This window comes from Amblyraja radiata, chromosome 3 (genome assembly GCF_010909765.2).
Source record: "Amblyraja radiata isolate CabotCenter1 chromosome 3, sAmbRad1.1.pri, whole genome shotgun sequence".
In the NCBI taxonomy this organism is placed as follows: Eukaryota; Metazoa; Chordata; class Chondrichthyes; order Rajiformes; family Rajidae; genus Amblyraja; species Amblyraja radiata.
This window is the reverse complement of record NC_045958.1, coordinates 15910781-15927413: the sequence shown is the minus strand read 5'-3', so window position 1 is coordinate 15927413 and position 16633 is coordinate 15910781. Positions and strand designations below refer to the sequence as shown.

Sequence of the window (16633 nt, the reverse complement as noted above, 5' to 3'; positions counted from 1 at the left end):
TCCAGCATCTGCAGTTCCTTCTTGAATATAATATGTGAATGCTTCATTGAGCATAATTCCGACTGGTAACTACGCACTTCGTCCGAGCACATTATTGCACGGGTCTTAAATGACCACCTAAACTGTCATTTGGCAACCTAAAAAGCTGTCAAGGTTGCCAGACTGGCAACAGAGAAAAAAAGTTAAGTGAGAGCCCTGATTCAACATAATTTCCAATTCACCACAAACTAGAGTAAACGTTTTCAGTGGAATCTCTGTGACTTGCTGCAATAAAATTATTTTCAGCAACCATTCCATACAATTTTCCCAGTGACTATTTGCCCATGAAGAAGCTTTGGAGAAGCAAACAATTGGATTAGACATTAACTTTTGGGTAAACAAACAAGGATAGGCGAGTCCCGGATTTTGAATTAATAAATGCCTCTTTAAACAATGGAACAATTAAGATGAAACCCTCATCGATAAACATCCCATTTATTAGCACGTCTTTTTAATGTTGACAATCCTGAAAATAATTAGCATTGGTAGGGTTTTTTTTTTAAAGAGTTTAACTCCCATTTTCTTAACATAAGCTACCGAAGATCATCAATGATATTTTGTGAATCTCGCTATGATATGACTGTCAGTTAGTTCGCTTCTCCTCGCCGCCCAGTTATTTTGCAGTATTCCTGTTCACTCGCTCGGCCAGCGCTGAGCCCACGACGTGGCGCTGTGCGCAGAGAAATAGCCCGGTTCATGTTTCGCTATCAGCGAAGTCACCTCCCCCCTCCTCAGAGCAGCCAGCCCGGGAGGAAACTGCAATGTTGTTCCATTGCCTTCTGCGGTTTGTGACTGCAGCCCACGCCCCGCAATGACATGTCTTGGATCAGCCAAAAATATCTGTTTGGGAGGGGGAAGACACAGAGAAGAATTTGCAAAGCTCCAACCGTGCGCAGGAGAGTTCCTTAAATCTTAACTCCCTTCTCCGATTCTTTTTTTTTTTGACCAAAGATCTGAATGCATGAATAAATAAGTGTATTTCATGGGATGTATGGTTTCAGGACTGGTCACAGGCAGTGCAATCTTTGCAAATCCTTTGGCAGTAACCAGGACGGCTGGTAAAGTAAGTTGTTGCTGCTCCAAGATCAGTGCTTAAAGTTTCAAACTCCGGCTCGCCTCGGACACACATTCCACACACAAGTGTGTTTGGCTCGGCTGGCCGCGTCCACGTTGCATTGAGTCGGAAGATTCACAAGGGGACGATCAGTTTGAGCGGATTGGGCGTTGGGAGTCCGCGACTGGCAGAAGTGTGCTCGAATCAGCAGCCTGGACTGTTCAAACAAATGGAAACACTTTGAAACACGCAGCAGGTCAGGCAACATCTGTGGAGAGAGAGAGAGAGAGAGAGAGAGGAGGGAGCTGACCTTTCCAGGAACTAAAATAAGCTGCCACAACTGAAGATAAATTGGACATCTTGTATTTTTTGGCTCAGAATGCTGGGGCGCTCTCGGTGGAATACGCGGAGCCCAGGAGAATACACGTGAACAGGACTGCGCCGGGATTCCGCTACCAGTTTGCTTTGACTGACATTCTAGCCCACGGAAGGAACATCTGTGACAACTCATATAGTGTTCTCTATCACACACCCATCCTGCCTCAGTCGTTCCCATCTCTTCTGAACGTCTCATGCACGTAGTCTCTCTTTCTTTCATAGTCTGCTCCAATCCTTCCCACAATCTATCACACTCTCTCACTCCCAGCATCTTTTAACAGTTCCCCCTTCTCACGGTGTCCCGCCTCCAACACATTCCCCTCTCATTTCACTCATAATACCTCCCTGTCACAGTGTCTCCGTCTCTCACACCTAGTGCCCCTACTCACACAGTCCCTCGTCTTTCACTCACAGTTACACCCCCTCCCACTCACTGAACATCCGCTTTGCCTTTTAGCCTTTCCCTGTCTCACACAAGCCGCCCGTCAGTCAGTCAGTCGCGACATCCGCTCTTGCCTCTCTCACACACGATCTCACTCTGAGCCAACCGACTGTATTAAACAGCCAGTCTGAAGAAGGGTCCCGATCCGAAACGTCACCTGTCCATTCCCTCCACACACGCTGCCAGACACGCTGAGTTACACCAGGCACTCTCGGTGTTAGTTTCACCGTCACATACTCTATCCTTCTCCCCGCATATGCACTCCCCCAATTCATCTCTCCTTCCTTTTACGTAATTGTTCATTCACTCGCTTATTCACTCGTTTTCTCTCACTCTTCGTCCCAGTTTTTCTCTCTTAAACGGACATCTCACTCACATCGTGGGCCCGTCTCTATCACACCGACCTCTTTACCCTCTCTACGCCGGCAGGCTCCCTCTTACACAAACTGTCCTATCTAAAACACGCACTGCCTTTAGCACAATTCTCGCATACTCAGCCTCCTTCCAGCCTCATATTCCCCGGTATCACATAGCACCCCCGCCCTCTCTCTCTCTCTCGCTGATACACACTCTCTGAAGAAGGGTCTCGACCCGAAACATCACCCATTCCTTCTCCCCAGTGATGCTGCCTGGCCCGCTGAGTTACTCCAGCTTGTTGCGTGTAACTTCGGTTTAAACCAGCATCTGCTGTTCCTTCCAACACACTTTTACAAAGTACTCTCTCTTCCTCTTGCACACACAATCTCTCTCTCACACACATACAAGCCACTCAACAGTGTCCCTCTCATTATTCCCCTCAGTCACACACTGTCTGATTCCCATTCTCTCTCGCAGTCTCTCTCTCTCTCTCTCTCTCTCTCTCTCTCTCTCTCTCGAAGTGACTTCTTCATTTTGCCTCCCAGTCTCACTCACTCGGTATCTCAGACCACACCTCCCCCTCTCTTTTTTTTCCACACACACACACACACACCTTTTCCTCCTCTCTCTCAGACTCTGAAGCAGACTCCCTCCAGCCTGCCAACTTCTCCTTCTGTCTGACACGGTGCTACATTCTCGGAGCCGGCCACTGATCCGCAGCCAGCGAGGTTTGCTGGTGGGTGTGGCTCGCCAGTGGTGGAGACACACAGACTTCTCCACACTCTCCACTCGGGGCCTTTCTGGTCAATTGACAACTTTCCCAACTCGCCACCGGGATGAGCAACGAGAGGGTCGCCAAGCGCTCGGCAGCGGGGAGCCCCCGGGAATCCTACTTCTCGGATATACGAACATTTCTGACGGCTGAGTGCCTGTTGATGCTGACCCAGGGCATCAGCGGCGCGTACTTAGTAAGTATGGGGCGGCGGCGTGGAGCTGGGGCTGGGGGCACCGACTGTGTTAGCTTTAGATAAACAAATGCACAAATCAATGTGGTCTAATGAATTCTGCTTGACCGACAGCACCCCCATTCAATTCCGATTATAACACTGATTGACTTGTAGCGATAGCCGTGTCTCTCCCTCCATAGATGCTGCCTGACCTGCTAGGTATCTTCAACCTTTTGCTGCCCCTGTGGCAAAATTCACAGCATCTGCAGTCGTTCTCTTCACTCTTTCGTCTAGCTATAGTGTGACATTCTGCGCAAACCCTCTTTAGTTTCCGTTACAATTGACAGTGAACATCCCGGACGCCAGCACTTGTCTGTAGACGGGGTCTGAGTGTAACTCGGGGGCTGAAACACGGCTGTCGGGGGTCTGTCTAGCCGTGTGGAGTGCGAGCCGGTGGGCTGGAGAGCGAGGGGAATTGCTGGCGGAGTCTCTCCCACCGCAGCTGCCCACATCTGGTTTGAGGTCTGGAAGTTTCAAACTTAAGACCCATTTGTTCCCAGTGCGAGTGAAGATGCCGACAAGTAGTTGCGCCCCCAGCCCTCCCTAACTTCCCTAGATCTCTTTACTCTTCCAACCAGTCTGCCCGAATACGGTGCTGGTTAAAGCTGCTGCAAAATGCCCAGACAGTTGATACAGTGGCTGTATCTAGCAACGTGTACGGGCAGCCTGGCCAACCCTTCGTTTCCCGAGGTTGCCCATATTCAGCGCTTCGCCTGCGGGCAGACAGACAGATAGGTCAAACCACAGACGGGTCCCAACAAATATTCTCTACCTGGATGGACTGCTGTTCGTTTTGTCCCTTTGCCGTTGATTCCGCTCTCCCGATTACGGCACCAGACTGGTGAAGCGTCTCGACCTGAAACGTTGCCTATTCCCTTTCTCTAGAGATGCTGCCTGGCCCGCTGAGCGACTCCAGCATTTTGTGTCTAACTGGTGTAATCTGGAGTTCCTTTCACACAAGTGTGTGTTTAGCTGCAAAAGTAACCCTAGTTGGTGGTTCTGTGACGCACTGCACATTGAATTGAAATGATGGCGCTGTTTTGAATGAGAGGTTTAGAGAATACCATCTATTCATGCACTATGTAAACACCACACATCACTGCACAATGCTATTTAGTGACGACACTGTGGCAATAAATTGTGGCCTTTAACTACACTGTTCAATATTTTACTTAAGCAGTTAACATGAAACCAGTTTTGCCCCTGTTGTACTGACACAAAGCTGGGTGGCAGTGTGAACTGTGAGGAGGATGCTATGAGGATGCAGGGTGACTTGGACAGGTTGGGAGAGTGGGCAGATGCATGGCAGATGCAGTTTAATGTGGATAAATGTGAGGTTATCCACTGGTGGCAAGAACAGGAAGGCAGATTATTATCTGAATGGTGTCAAGTTAGGAAAAGAGAAGTACAATGAGATCTGGGTGTCCTTGTTCATCAGTCAATGAAAGTAAGCGTGCAGGTACAGCAGGCAGTGAAGAAAGCTAATGGCATTTTGGCCTTCATAACAAGAGGAGTTGAGTATAGGAGCAAAGAGGTCCTTCTGCAGTTGTACAGGGCCCCAGTGAGACCATACCTGGAGTATTGTGTGCAGTTTTAGTCTCCAAATTTGAGGAAGGACATTCTTGCTATTGAGGGAGTGCAGCGTAGTTTCACGAGGTTAATTCCCAGGATGGCGGGACTGTCATATGTTGAAAAATGGAACGACTGGGCTTGTACACACTGGAATGTAGAAGGATGACAGGGGATCGTATAGAAACATATAAGATTATTAAGGGATTGGACACACTGGAGGCAGGAAATATGTTCCCGATGTTGGGGGAGTCCAGAACCAGGGGCCACAGTTTAAGAATTGGGGGTTGGTCATTTAGAACAGAGATGAGGAAAAACTTTTTCACCCAGAGAGTTGTGAGTCTGTGGAATTCTCTGCCTCAGAAGGCAGTGGAGGTCAATTCTCCGGATGCTTTCAAGAGAGAGTTAGATAAAGCTCTTAAAGATAGTGGAGTCAAGGGATATGGGGAGAAGGTAGGAACGGGGTACTGATTGTGGATGATCAGTCATGATCGCAGTGAATGGCGGTGCTGGCTCGAAGGGCCGAATGGCCTACTCCTGCACCTATTGTCTATTGTTGTCTATTGTCTATCTGAAAGATTTCAGGAATTACGCACCCAGTTTTGTAATTCAAATCAAAATGTCCGAAAGGTATATGTGTAGTTCTAACTCGAGTTAAAAAGTAAAGGATGCTGATCTATTTATGTTTGAGTTTGCAGGGAATAATTGCTTTGAAAATGTTTTCATTTATAGAATGACGATTTGAACATTTTGTGATGTGCTGGCTCTTGTCACGTCTCCTACTTGTTACCCGGGTAGTTGTAGCAATAACAAAGCCATATCTGGGGACTCTGGCTCAGCTGGTGAATTCAACGTGTGTTATGGAACTGATCCAAAGTTTCCAGAATAGTTGCTGGTTGGATTTTTGGTTTAATTCATCCCTCCCGGGTGCTATGTATGATGTCAGTTTTACCGGCTAGGGTTCTGTCTTTTGATTTCTATCCACTTGGGGCTTTAAAACATAACATCAAGGTCAGTGTGACTGCCAAGATAAGTGGGTAGCAACGTTCTTGTGTTTATCTTAACCAGCACCCTCTAAACAATCCGAACAATAGATTTGCCTAATACTTGCTGTTAGCAGTAAGTCACCACCTTTGCCAGATCCAAGTATCTCAATCCAAGATAAGGTGGTCCTGTAAGAATGCAGGACCTTGTTCAATGTAATACCATCATATGGGTAGCTCAAACAAGCCTTATCCACAAAAGACAGACACAAAATGTTGAGGTAACTCAGCGAGACAGGCAGCATCTCTGGAGAGAAGCAATGGGTGATGTTTTGGGTTGAGACCCTCCTCCACCTGAAGAAGTCTGAAGAAGGGTCTCGACCCGAAACATCACCCATTCTTTCTATCTTCGGTGTAAACCAGCATCTGCAGTTCCTTCACTTCGTCCTAGTGACAGAAACAGCTGAAAAACACTGACAATCTGCTAAGCCTCTTCCCCAGCTTTATCCAACTTTAAACCTGACACGGTTTTAAAATACATCTGAATGTCTCTGTATTCGGAAATATTAAAAAACATTTAAGAATTATGAAGAATCAGAAAACATTCACACAAACTCAGCCTATTGGAGAGAGAGAGGAGTGAGCTGAGAGAGAACAGATGCGAGAGAGTGAGAGGAGAGAGAGCGAGAGAGCAGAGAGAGAGAGAGAGAGAGCGAGAGAGAGAGAGAAGAGGAGAGAGCGAGAGAGGAAGGAAGAAAGAAAGAGCAGAAGAGAAAAAGGGTGATCGTATTGTAGCTATATCGATGATAGTCTCGCTCTAGATCTTCTACCTCTCCCTCTCTCTCCCCCTCTCTCCCCCTCTCTCCCTCTCTCTCCCTCTCTATCTATCTCTCTCTTTTTCTCTCTCTCGCTCTCTTCCCTCTCCTCTCTCTCCTTTCTGATTTGACTCTCAGCTGTAAAAAATGTTAATATTGTTCATGAACTTGCAGTCGGACAAAGAAAAACGTTTTCTTGTGCACTGTGGCTGCTTTTTTGCCTCATTCTTGCTTTGAGTATAATTATGGGGTAACACACAATTAGTCTGGAGTTAGTATTATATTTAGCTAATTAAATTCTAACCATCTGTATCATTTACGGTCAGCTATCTGAACAGAGAAACTGAAGACAAAAAACATGCTGTGCAAATAAGCATGTGATATCTTGATTCTTGGTGTGGAACAGTCAAGTGGCTCCTCACAGACTGTAAAGAATTATTGTCAGATAGATCTCAAACCTAAAACCCATGAGGAAGGACAGTTTTAAGTTTCGCACTGTTTTTCATACAGGAATTAGAAACATTTCTGCTATTTCTCAGTAGCTCTGAGGGATGAGGCAATAATTCTGATGATCTCAATATTCTCTGATTTGTGAATGCCATATTCATGAACTGTGGGAATTATAGCTCACCTTATCCTAACCTACATCCCTCAAATCCATGAGGGCTGGGGCATATTATTATTATTTTAAAATAATACACTGCACGTGCACTTTACCTTTCTGACATCTCCTGAGACGATGACAGAAAGGGAGGTCTTATCCTGTTGCCCATTCACAAGGTGCAGAAACAGCGTTGCATGTCTGGTTTATGAGAAAAGAAATAGATAATGAGAGTTCAAAATAACGGCTTTCGGCTTGATTAGAGATTATTAGCCAAAGGACTTTTTTCTCAATATTTTAATTAACCCAATAGAGTGCAGGCTGAGATGATTAACTAAATACTGGGCGGCACAATGGTGCAGCGGTAGAGTCGATGCCTTACAGCGCTTGGAGTGCTGGAGACCCGGGTTCAATCCTGACTACGGGTGCTGTCTGTGCGGAGTTTGTACTTTCTACCCGTGACTTGCGCGGGTTTTCTCCAAGATCTTTGGTTTCTTCCCACACTCCAAAGACGTACAGGTTTGTAGGTTGATTGGCTTGGTATAAAATGTAAATTGTCCATAGTGTGTGTCGGGTAGTGTTAATGTGCAGGGATCGCTGGTCGGGCTGGACTCGGTGGGCTGATCTGTTTCTGCGCTGTATCTCTATACTAAACTAAACCAGAATGTGAGGGAAAATCTGAGTTGAGCAAAAGCTTACGACACCTTGAACAGGCAGTGGGGAATTGAGTCCACTTGGGATGGTTGTTCTGTTGACTGAGTTTAATTGTTAAACAGCTGAACCATAACACCTAAAGAGAGACTAGATTCAAACCCTTTTCTTGATGATTCAGCTTCCCCCTGTGTTGAGAGGCGGGGGACGACCCCCCCCCCCCCATTTTTTGTAATCCGGATCTTAAAACCCGTGAAATCTCTGCTTTCCGCCAAAGATCCCATAGCGGAGCAAGATAGACCACTCCTGCTAAATGCAATGGGCTGACGTGTAGTACGCAACGGAGCGCAACATGGGCCTTTTTTTCATCCATTTCCATGACCCGACCCGACTCGCCGTGTAATCAACGTTGCGGGGGAACAGTTTGTGTTAATAAATTATAATCCGGAAAATGAGGAGAAGATTTTTACCAAATAACTTTGATTTTTTCGAGGATGTTTCCGTAACCTGCTTCCGTCTCCGCACTAGTTATCTTTGCTCCACTTTGGGATCTTTGGTGCGGAGACGGAAGCCGGTTACGGAAATGGGGCTGAAAATTATCCGTGAATCTGCCCATGACCGTACTACGTCTTTTTCGTCGAGTGGTCTATCTTGCTCGCTATAGGATCTTTGCTTTCCGTGACAGTGGGGGTGGGACTGCTGATCGAGGGTGCCGATTGGATGAGAGTGACGTTGGTCAGCAGGCAATGGGGGCGGGACCATGATGATTCAGCGCGATGATTGGAGGAGGGAGGTGTTGGTCAGAGGCGGAAGTAGGGGGTGGTACTGAGGAAAGAGCACGGTGATCGGAGGAGGGACACGTGCCCAAGTCATAGAGAGTGAAAAACACTCTTGCAGTCCTGGACACAGACCTGCACCTCATCCACAGCCAAGATCAATCCCGGGTCTTCGCCGCTGCAATCACTGCCGCACCATCCCCGTCCCCACCCGAGTGCCCCCCAGCGCCCAGGGATGGCCAGAGACCTCGGGATTCAGACGGGAGCGGTGCCTCCAGACCCACAGCCAGTGCAAAGAAGCAGCGCTAAATCCAGCTGAACTCTGCCTGTCCCGCCAGGTTAACCTACAGCCCTGCCTGGAAATATGTCATCAGTCCATGCAGGGCTGTAGGTTAACCCGGCGAGACAGGCAGAGTTGAGCTGCATTTAGCGCTGGATTGAGCTGAAATTACCGTTCACAGGGCCTCCGAAGCCTCGCGTGTGTGTGTGTGAGCCTGCGCATGCGCGCGTGGCCGCCAAGATATTCTGTCCTTCGGTCCCCCTCATATTTTGATAGCGATTTCTGTGCCTGCCTCCTACTATCTTTGATTGGACTTAACTGGACATTATCTTGCACAAAACATTATTCATGTTATTCCATTTATCGTGTATCTGTGGATGGATCGATTGTAATCATGTATTGTCTTTCAACTGACTGGTAAGCAGGCAACAAAAGCTTTTCACAGACCTTGGTGCCATTGACAAACTAAACTTCCCGATTAGTACTGGTGTTAGGGGTTATGGGGAGAAGGCAGGAGAATGGGGTTAGGGGGAAGAGATAGATCAGCCATGATTGGCTGAGTAGACTTGATGGGTTGAATGGCCTAATTTTGCTCCTATCACTTCTGACCTTATGAATTTATGAGGATTGAATCCAATTTGCTAGATCTGTGAGGCAGCCATCATGTTCAGCCATCATGCCGCACACAGCTGATCTTGTTGACTAATTAAATAGTTTTTAAAAAACATGCTAGTTATAGTCTGCTTTTTCCCTATTTGACATAGTAGCTGAATTCCAATATATACAGTAACTGGCACTTTTTAATATGTTTTTACAATTACCATATAAATCTGAGTTCCCTGTAATTTTGTCTTGGGTCAATCTGAACCTCATTGCTTTTGGGCAGAAATGCCAGGGCATTGGACAATTTATGCTTACAAACAGTGTCCCACAGATATAGTCTTTGCCAACTCAACTATGATGATTTATGCATTTCACTTATACGTATACACTTTGCATCACGTCTGAATGTCATATACTCTGTCATTATCTCATATGTCATATCAATACTCATTATCCAGGAGTGATAAGGACTCAGACTTCCTATGGATAACAATAAAACAGAGTTAGCTGCAACTGGCAATGCTACTAAGTCTGCACTGAAATACTGTGGTCAATTCCTTCATGGGTGCAACAACATCTATGTAAGTTTCAGCTTGTCGGTTTCAGCCTGTCAAGACAAGTACGGTTTGCTTTAGATTTACTGCAGGGAGGAGATTGACTAGCTTTGGGCTTTTCTCATCATCCATGACTTCTGTTAGCCAGTGACTACAACTGAGGCAGTGAGCAGCAACGTTTGTCAGCACAACCACCTGTGTTCCAACGCCCAGCTCTGGGTGCAAACTGCACCCTGGTGCTTCCGACCCCAACCTCAACTCTGGACCTGTCCGCCCGCACACCCTGCCCACCCGCACACCCTGCCCACCACAAGTCAACCAGTGTTCCCTACCTTGACCTAGGCGGTGGCCACACAATTGGCCCACACCCTGGGCCCTGACTCTGGTCACAGTAGTTACCATATATGAATGCAGTTGTCACTTGAACATACCCGCTGGGACCTGGGCGATCAATGGGAAGTCACAGGCTTAGAAAAACGTACGCTAAATGTAACTTTTTCAATTTGTGAAGAATAAACATGGTAGTTAACTAAAAAATAAAATCCTGGCTTGCACCTGAAATATCACCTGCCCACACTCAAACATGAAAGTAAAACACTGCTAGAAATCTGAATTGCTCATCTTCATAAGTTATAGGAGCAGAATTAGGCCAACGCTGCCTTAAAAATATCCATTGACAGCCTCCACAGCCTTCTGCGGCAATGAATTCCACAGATTCACCACCTTCTGACTAAAGAAATTCCTCCTCATCTCCTTCCTAAAGGAACGTCCTTTAATTCTGAGGCAATGACCTCTGGTCCTAGACAGTCTCACTAGTGCAGGAAATATTGGAAATTAGATTTATTTACTTTTCTTGTTACTATCCGTCTTCACTTTGCAGCACCATCACTTGCTGTCCTTTCATCTATTCTGTCCTTCACCCTTTTACAGAGTTTGTCTTTCATTTTTCTGCCCCTCACCTCCCTCACCTTTCACTGCACACACAGAGAGTGGTGAATCTCTGGAACTCTCTGCCACAGAGGGTAGTTGAGGCCAGTTCATTGAAAGTAGGCATGCAGGTGCAGCAGGCAGTGAAGAAAGCGAATGGTATGTTAGCTTTCATAGCAAAAGGATTTGAGTATAGGAGCAGGGAGGTTCTACTGCAGTTGTACAGGGTCTTGGTGAGACCACACCTGGAGTATTGCGTACAGTTTTGGTCTCCAAATCTGAGGAAGGACATTAGGAGGAATTAGGAGGAATTTTGTCTCCTATTTTATTTAATGTTTATATGGACGAATTGTCAAATCAGTTAAATAGGCTAAAAACTGTCTGTCTTGTGGGCAACACTATTGTTAATCATCTGATGTATGCAGATGACCTGGTCCTGCTCTGTCCATATAGTGCTGGGCTGCAGCAGATGCTGAAGGTGTGCTCTCAGTATGGCCTTGATTATGACATTAAGTATAACGCTAAGAAAAGCCGCATAATGGTAATTAGAAGCGCTGAGGACAGGGAATCAACTTTTCCGACCTTTTATTTGTCAGACAGTCCTCTTGCTGTGTGTGAGGAAATTAAATACTTAGGTCATGTCATATCTGATGACTGGAAGGATGACAAAGACCTCTACCGACAGCGCTGTAAAATTTATCTTCAAGCCAACATGCTTATAAGGAAGTTTTATATGTGCTCTGACTCTGTGAAGTGTTCCCTGTTCAGAACCTACATCACACCGTTATATACTGCTCAATTGTGGTCTAATTATAAGAAAAAGAGTATGCAGAGGCTTAAGGTAGCATACAATGATGCAATGAGGTTGCTACTTCGTGTCCCTAGGTGGCATAGTGCCAGTCAATTGTTTGTGTCCACTAGAGTGCCAACCTGTGAGGCACTCTTAAGACAGCTGATGTTTAGTTTTATGTGTCGCCTGGACAAATCAGAGAACCACATAATTGAAGCCCTAGTCAGCCCTCTGAAAAGCTGCTATAGATTCACTTCTAGGCTAAGACGGCATTGGTGCAATAGCTTATATATATTTTAGGCTAATAGGCAATTTTTTAATGTATCTTTGTAATTCTTTGTACTGTTTGATGTGTTATATGGACCTGTGTCTGAAATAAAGCTTTAATAATTATAGCCATAGAGGGAGTGCAGAGAAGGTTCACCAGACTGATTCCTGGGATGTCAGGACTTTCATATGAAGAAAGACTGGATAGACTTGGCTTATACTCGCTAGAATTTAGGAGATTGAGAGGGGATCTTATAGAAACGTACAAAATTCTTATGGGGTTGAACAGGCTAGATGCAGGAAGATTGTTCCCAATGTTGGGGAAGTCCAGGACAAGGGGTCACAGCTTAAGGATAAGGGGGAAATCCTTTAGGACCGAGATGAGAAGAAACTTTTTCACACAGAGAGTGGTGAATCTCTGGAACTCTCTGCCACAGAGGGTAGTTGAGGCCAGTTCATTGGCTATATTTAAGAGGGAGTTAGATGTGGCCCTTGTGGCTAAAGGGATCAGGGGGTATGGAGAGAAGGCAGGTACAGGATACTGAGTTGGATGATCAGCCATGATCATATTGAATGGCGGTGCAGGCTCGAAGGGCCGAATGGCCTACTCCTGCACCTATTTTCTATGTATCTATGTATCTATGTTTTGGTGAAAGATTTCCCAATTGAAATGAAAGGTCGTCAACTTGAAATGATAGCTCTGTTTCTCTCTTCGTTGGTGCTCCCTGACCTAGTTGGCATCTCTAGCATTGTCTGTTTTTAGTCCAATGCTCTCCCAGAGGGTCTCTACATTCCATGTCTTATAGTTTTGAGGCCAAACAAACCTGAGAAACCTGCATCATGATGTCTTCACCCTTCCACCTCTATGTGGGCTGAGCCACACTGACGCTGGGTTAAGTGATGCCTTGATATTAAAATCCCCATTTTCAAATACTTCCTTTGTACATCTCCAATAAGCATCTCCACTCTTATGAAACTCCAACTGCATTCCAAAATCCTGATGATGTGACCATCCCAGAATGTAACGTCTCCACTTTTTGTGACTGTGCCTTCAGCTGACCTGGCCCTGAGCTCTGAAATGTCATCTCCCAAAAACACCACCCTACCCTCTCCAACGCCACTTTTCCTGTCAGATGCTCTTTAATTTAGTTTAGCTTAGAGTTTAGAGATACGGAGCAGAAAAAAGGCCCTTTGGCCCATCAAGTCCGCACCGATCAGTGATCCCCACACATTAACACAGTCCTCCAGCACGCACGAGGGACAATTTTACATTTATACCAAGCCAATTAACCTACAAGCCTATACGTCTTGGCAGTGTGGGAGGAAACTGAAGATCTCGGAGAAAACCCACGCAGGTCACGTGGAGAACGTACAAACTCTGTATCAACACCACCCATAGTCAGGATCGAACCCAGGTCTCTGGCGCTGTAAGGCAGCAACTCTACCGCTGTGCCACCGTGCCGCTCTTTGTCTAAGATTTTGATATAATACCTCATATTGTGACTCGGAGTTGTTTTTTATTTGATTTTGCAGCTAAGATTTGTGAAGGAAAGTTTTGCTTTGGTCAAGGCAGTTTATAAATCAAAGTTGTCAACTCAAGGAACTGCAGATGCTGGAATCTTGCACGGAACACAGTGCTGGAGTACTTCAATGGTCAGGCAGCATCTCTGGATCACGTCCTCCAGGGACGTTGCCTGACCCGCTGAATTACTCCATCACATTGACTGCTTCCATTTGGAACACAATGTGCAATGTTTGCAGTTTATCTTGTGTGGATAGCATGGAGGTGCCGCAGGTGGTGAAGCACTTTCACAGTTCCAGAGACCTGAATTTAATTGTGATCTCCAAAGCTGTCTGTGTGGAGTCTGTATGTTCACCCTGTGACCACATGGATTTAACATAGAACATAGAACAGTCCAGCATAGGAACAGGCCCTATCGCCCTCAATGTTTGTGTTGAACATGATGCCAATTTAAACTGATCTCATCTGCCTGTACATGATCCATATTTCCTCTATTCCCTGCACTTTCATGTGCCTATCTAAAAGCCTTTTAAACACCACCATCGTATCTGCCTCCACAACCATCCCTGGCATTGCGTTCCAGGCCCGCACCATTCTGTGTAAAAAAAAAACATGCCCTGCACATCTCCATTAAACCCCTTCACCTTATAGCTTTGTCCTCCAATATTGGCCATCTCAACCCTGGGGGGAAAAGGTTCTGACTGTCGACCTTATCTATGCCTCTCATAATTTTACATATTCATTTGTATTATTTCCTGTGTATAGTCCAGTTTCTTCCCACAACAGCAAGAAGTGCTAGTTATTAGTTTATCTGGCAATGTAAATTACCTCCAGAATACCGGGGTAATAATAGGAAAGTATGGGTATTAGGAAATGTAGTGTTAATGGGCATGTGGGAGAGAAGAGGTTATAAGGAACAAAGTGGAGGATTAGGTTTGAAGGAATTGCTTTGAGAGCTGACGTGGACTGAATGGCCACTTTTAATGTTGTAAGGAATTATGAATAAGAAAATGAGACGTAAAGTGCAATACTGTAACTCAGAGTTGGCATTAGTTTGCTGTTGCAACTCGTAAAACAAAATTACACAGAGGATTGAGAAAGAAAGGAATTTCAATAGATTCCATAAAACATATAGATGTACCATGTGTTGCTCCAACTTTAGAAAGAAGTGAGGCTTAAAGGTGGAAACCTTGCCTAAAGTTGTCAAGGAATCCCTAATTGTGAAAAGCATCGAGGGAACATGTTTTATAGTTCTGTTAATATTCTCTTGAAGAGCGCAGAAGTAAAATGTTGTGGCTTTGAATGTCTTCTGAAATTCTTCGAGCAGTCACGTAGATTACTAGATGATCTTTGATCAGGTCGTTCATTCACATGTTTGAATTGCTTGTAGAATTAATGATAAATTAAATTTAAATTCACGGTGGAAATAAGATGCATAAATAGAAGCAATTAGGTGTGGGACATACAATACTTTGGTTCTCCTTGTAGTCATGTTTTCACATTCAATGGTTTGTTTTATTAATTTTTGGGGATTTGGCTGTCGTTGGCAAGCAAGCAAGATTTTCTTTGCCCCTACATGTCTTAAAGTGAAGCGATGAGTCATCTTCATCAGTCTTTGTGAGGAAGACTTTCCCACATTGCTGCTAGTAAGGGAATTCCAGGATTTAGAACCAGCGATGATGAAGGACAGCCAGTACATTCCAAATCAGGATGGTGTGTGATTTGGAGGGGAACCTGCAGGTGGTGGTAGTATGATCTGTACGGATGCAGGTAGAGCACTTGTACAGGAGAAACCAAAAACATTCTGAAAGGTCAGGCCAATTAAATAGATATTTGAAAAATGAGGGTTGGAATTCATATAATAGAAACATAGAAACATAAAAAATAGGTGCAGGAGTAGGCCATTCGGCCCTTCGAGCCTGCACCGCCATTCAATATGATCATGGCTGATCATCCAACTCAGTATCCCATCCCTGCCTTCTCTCCATACCCCCTGATCCCTTTAGCCACAAGGGCCACATCTAACTCCCTCTTAAATATAGTCAATGAACTGGCCTCAACTACCTTCTGTGGCAGAGAATTCCAGAGATTCACCACTCTCTGCGTAAAAAATGATTTTGTCATCTCGGCCCTAAAAGACTTCCCTCTTATCCTTAAACTGTGACCCCTAGTTCTGGACTTCCTAATGAGGGGACAGTCAGTTGTAAATGCGGGTGAAGATATGGGCAGTCTTTTATGAACATTAACTTGCTTGGTCAGGGTTGAAACAAAGTTCAGAGTGGGTTTGATGGATGCTATTGTGTGGGGAACACACACAACAGATCCTGCTGGACATATCTTCCATTAATTAAAAAAATAACATTCTCCTTATTCAGTTTTCCTCGCTGTGTTACTCATTAGCTCTGATGATTTAGAACTCACTAAAGAGTTAACCACTTTTGGAGAAAACAATACCAAAGATGAGGAGATTTAAGGGCCTGTCCCACTTTCCCGAGTCCTCTGCCGAGTGTACAGTTTTGGTCTCCTAATTTGAGGAAGGACATCCTTGTGATTGAGGCAGTGCAGCGTAGGTTCACGAGATTGATCCCTGGGATGGCGGGACTGTCATATGAGGAAAGATTGAAAAGTCTAGGCTTGTATTCACTGGAGTTTAGAAGGATGAGGGGGATCTTATAGAAACATATAAAATTATAAAAGGACTGGACAAGCTAGATGCAGGAAAAATGTTCTCAATGTTGGGCGAGTCCAGAACCAGGGGCCACAGTCTTAGAATAAAGGGGAGGTCATTTAAGACTGAGGTGAGAAAAAACGTTTTCACCCAGAGAGTTGTGAAATTATGGAATTCCCTGCCACAGAGGGCAGTGGAGGCCAAGTCACTGGATGGATTTAAGAGAGAGTTAGATAGAGCTCTAGGGGCTAGTGGAGTCAAGGGATATGGGGAGAAGGCAGGCACGGGTTATTGATAGGGGACGATCAGCCATGATCACAATGAATGGCGGTGCTGGCTCGAAGGGCTGA

The 16633-nt window shown here is 45.3% G+C and overlaps 1 protein-coding gene across 1 annotated transcript in view; it reads left to right on the top strand.

The window, feature by feature from the left end:
* The first annotated feature begins 2571 nt into the window (after positions 1–2571).
* Positions 2572–16633, top strand: part of LOC116970816 (solute carrier organic anion transporter family member 3A1-like) — a 296548-nt gene continuing 282486 nt past the window's right edge. Inside the window, exon 1 of the mRNA XM_033017367.1 lies at positions 2572–3238. Within this exon, the coding sequence (XP_032873258.1) occupies positions 3107–3238 (132 nt within the window). The 5' untranslated portion in view covers positions 2572–3106. The remainder of the gene's footprint in view (positions 3239–16633) is intronic.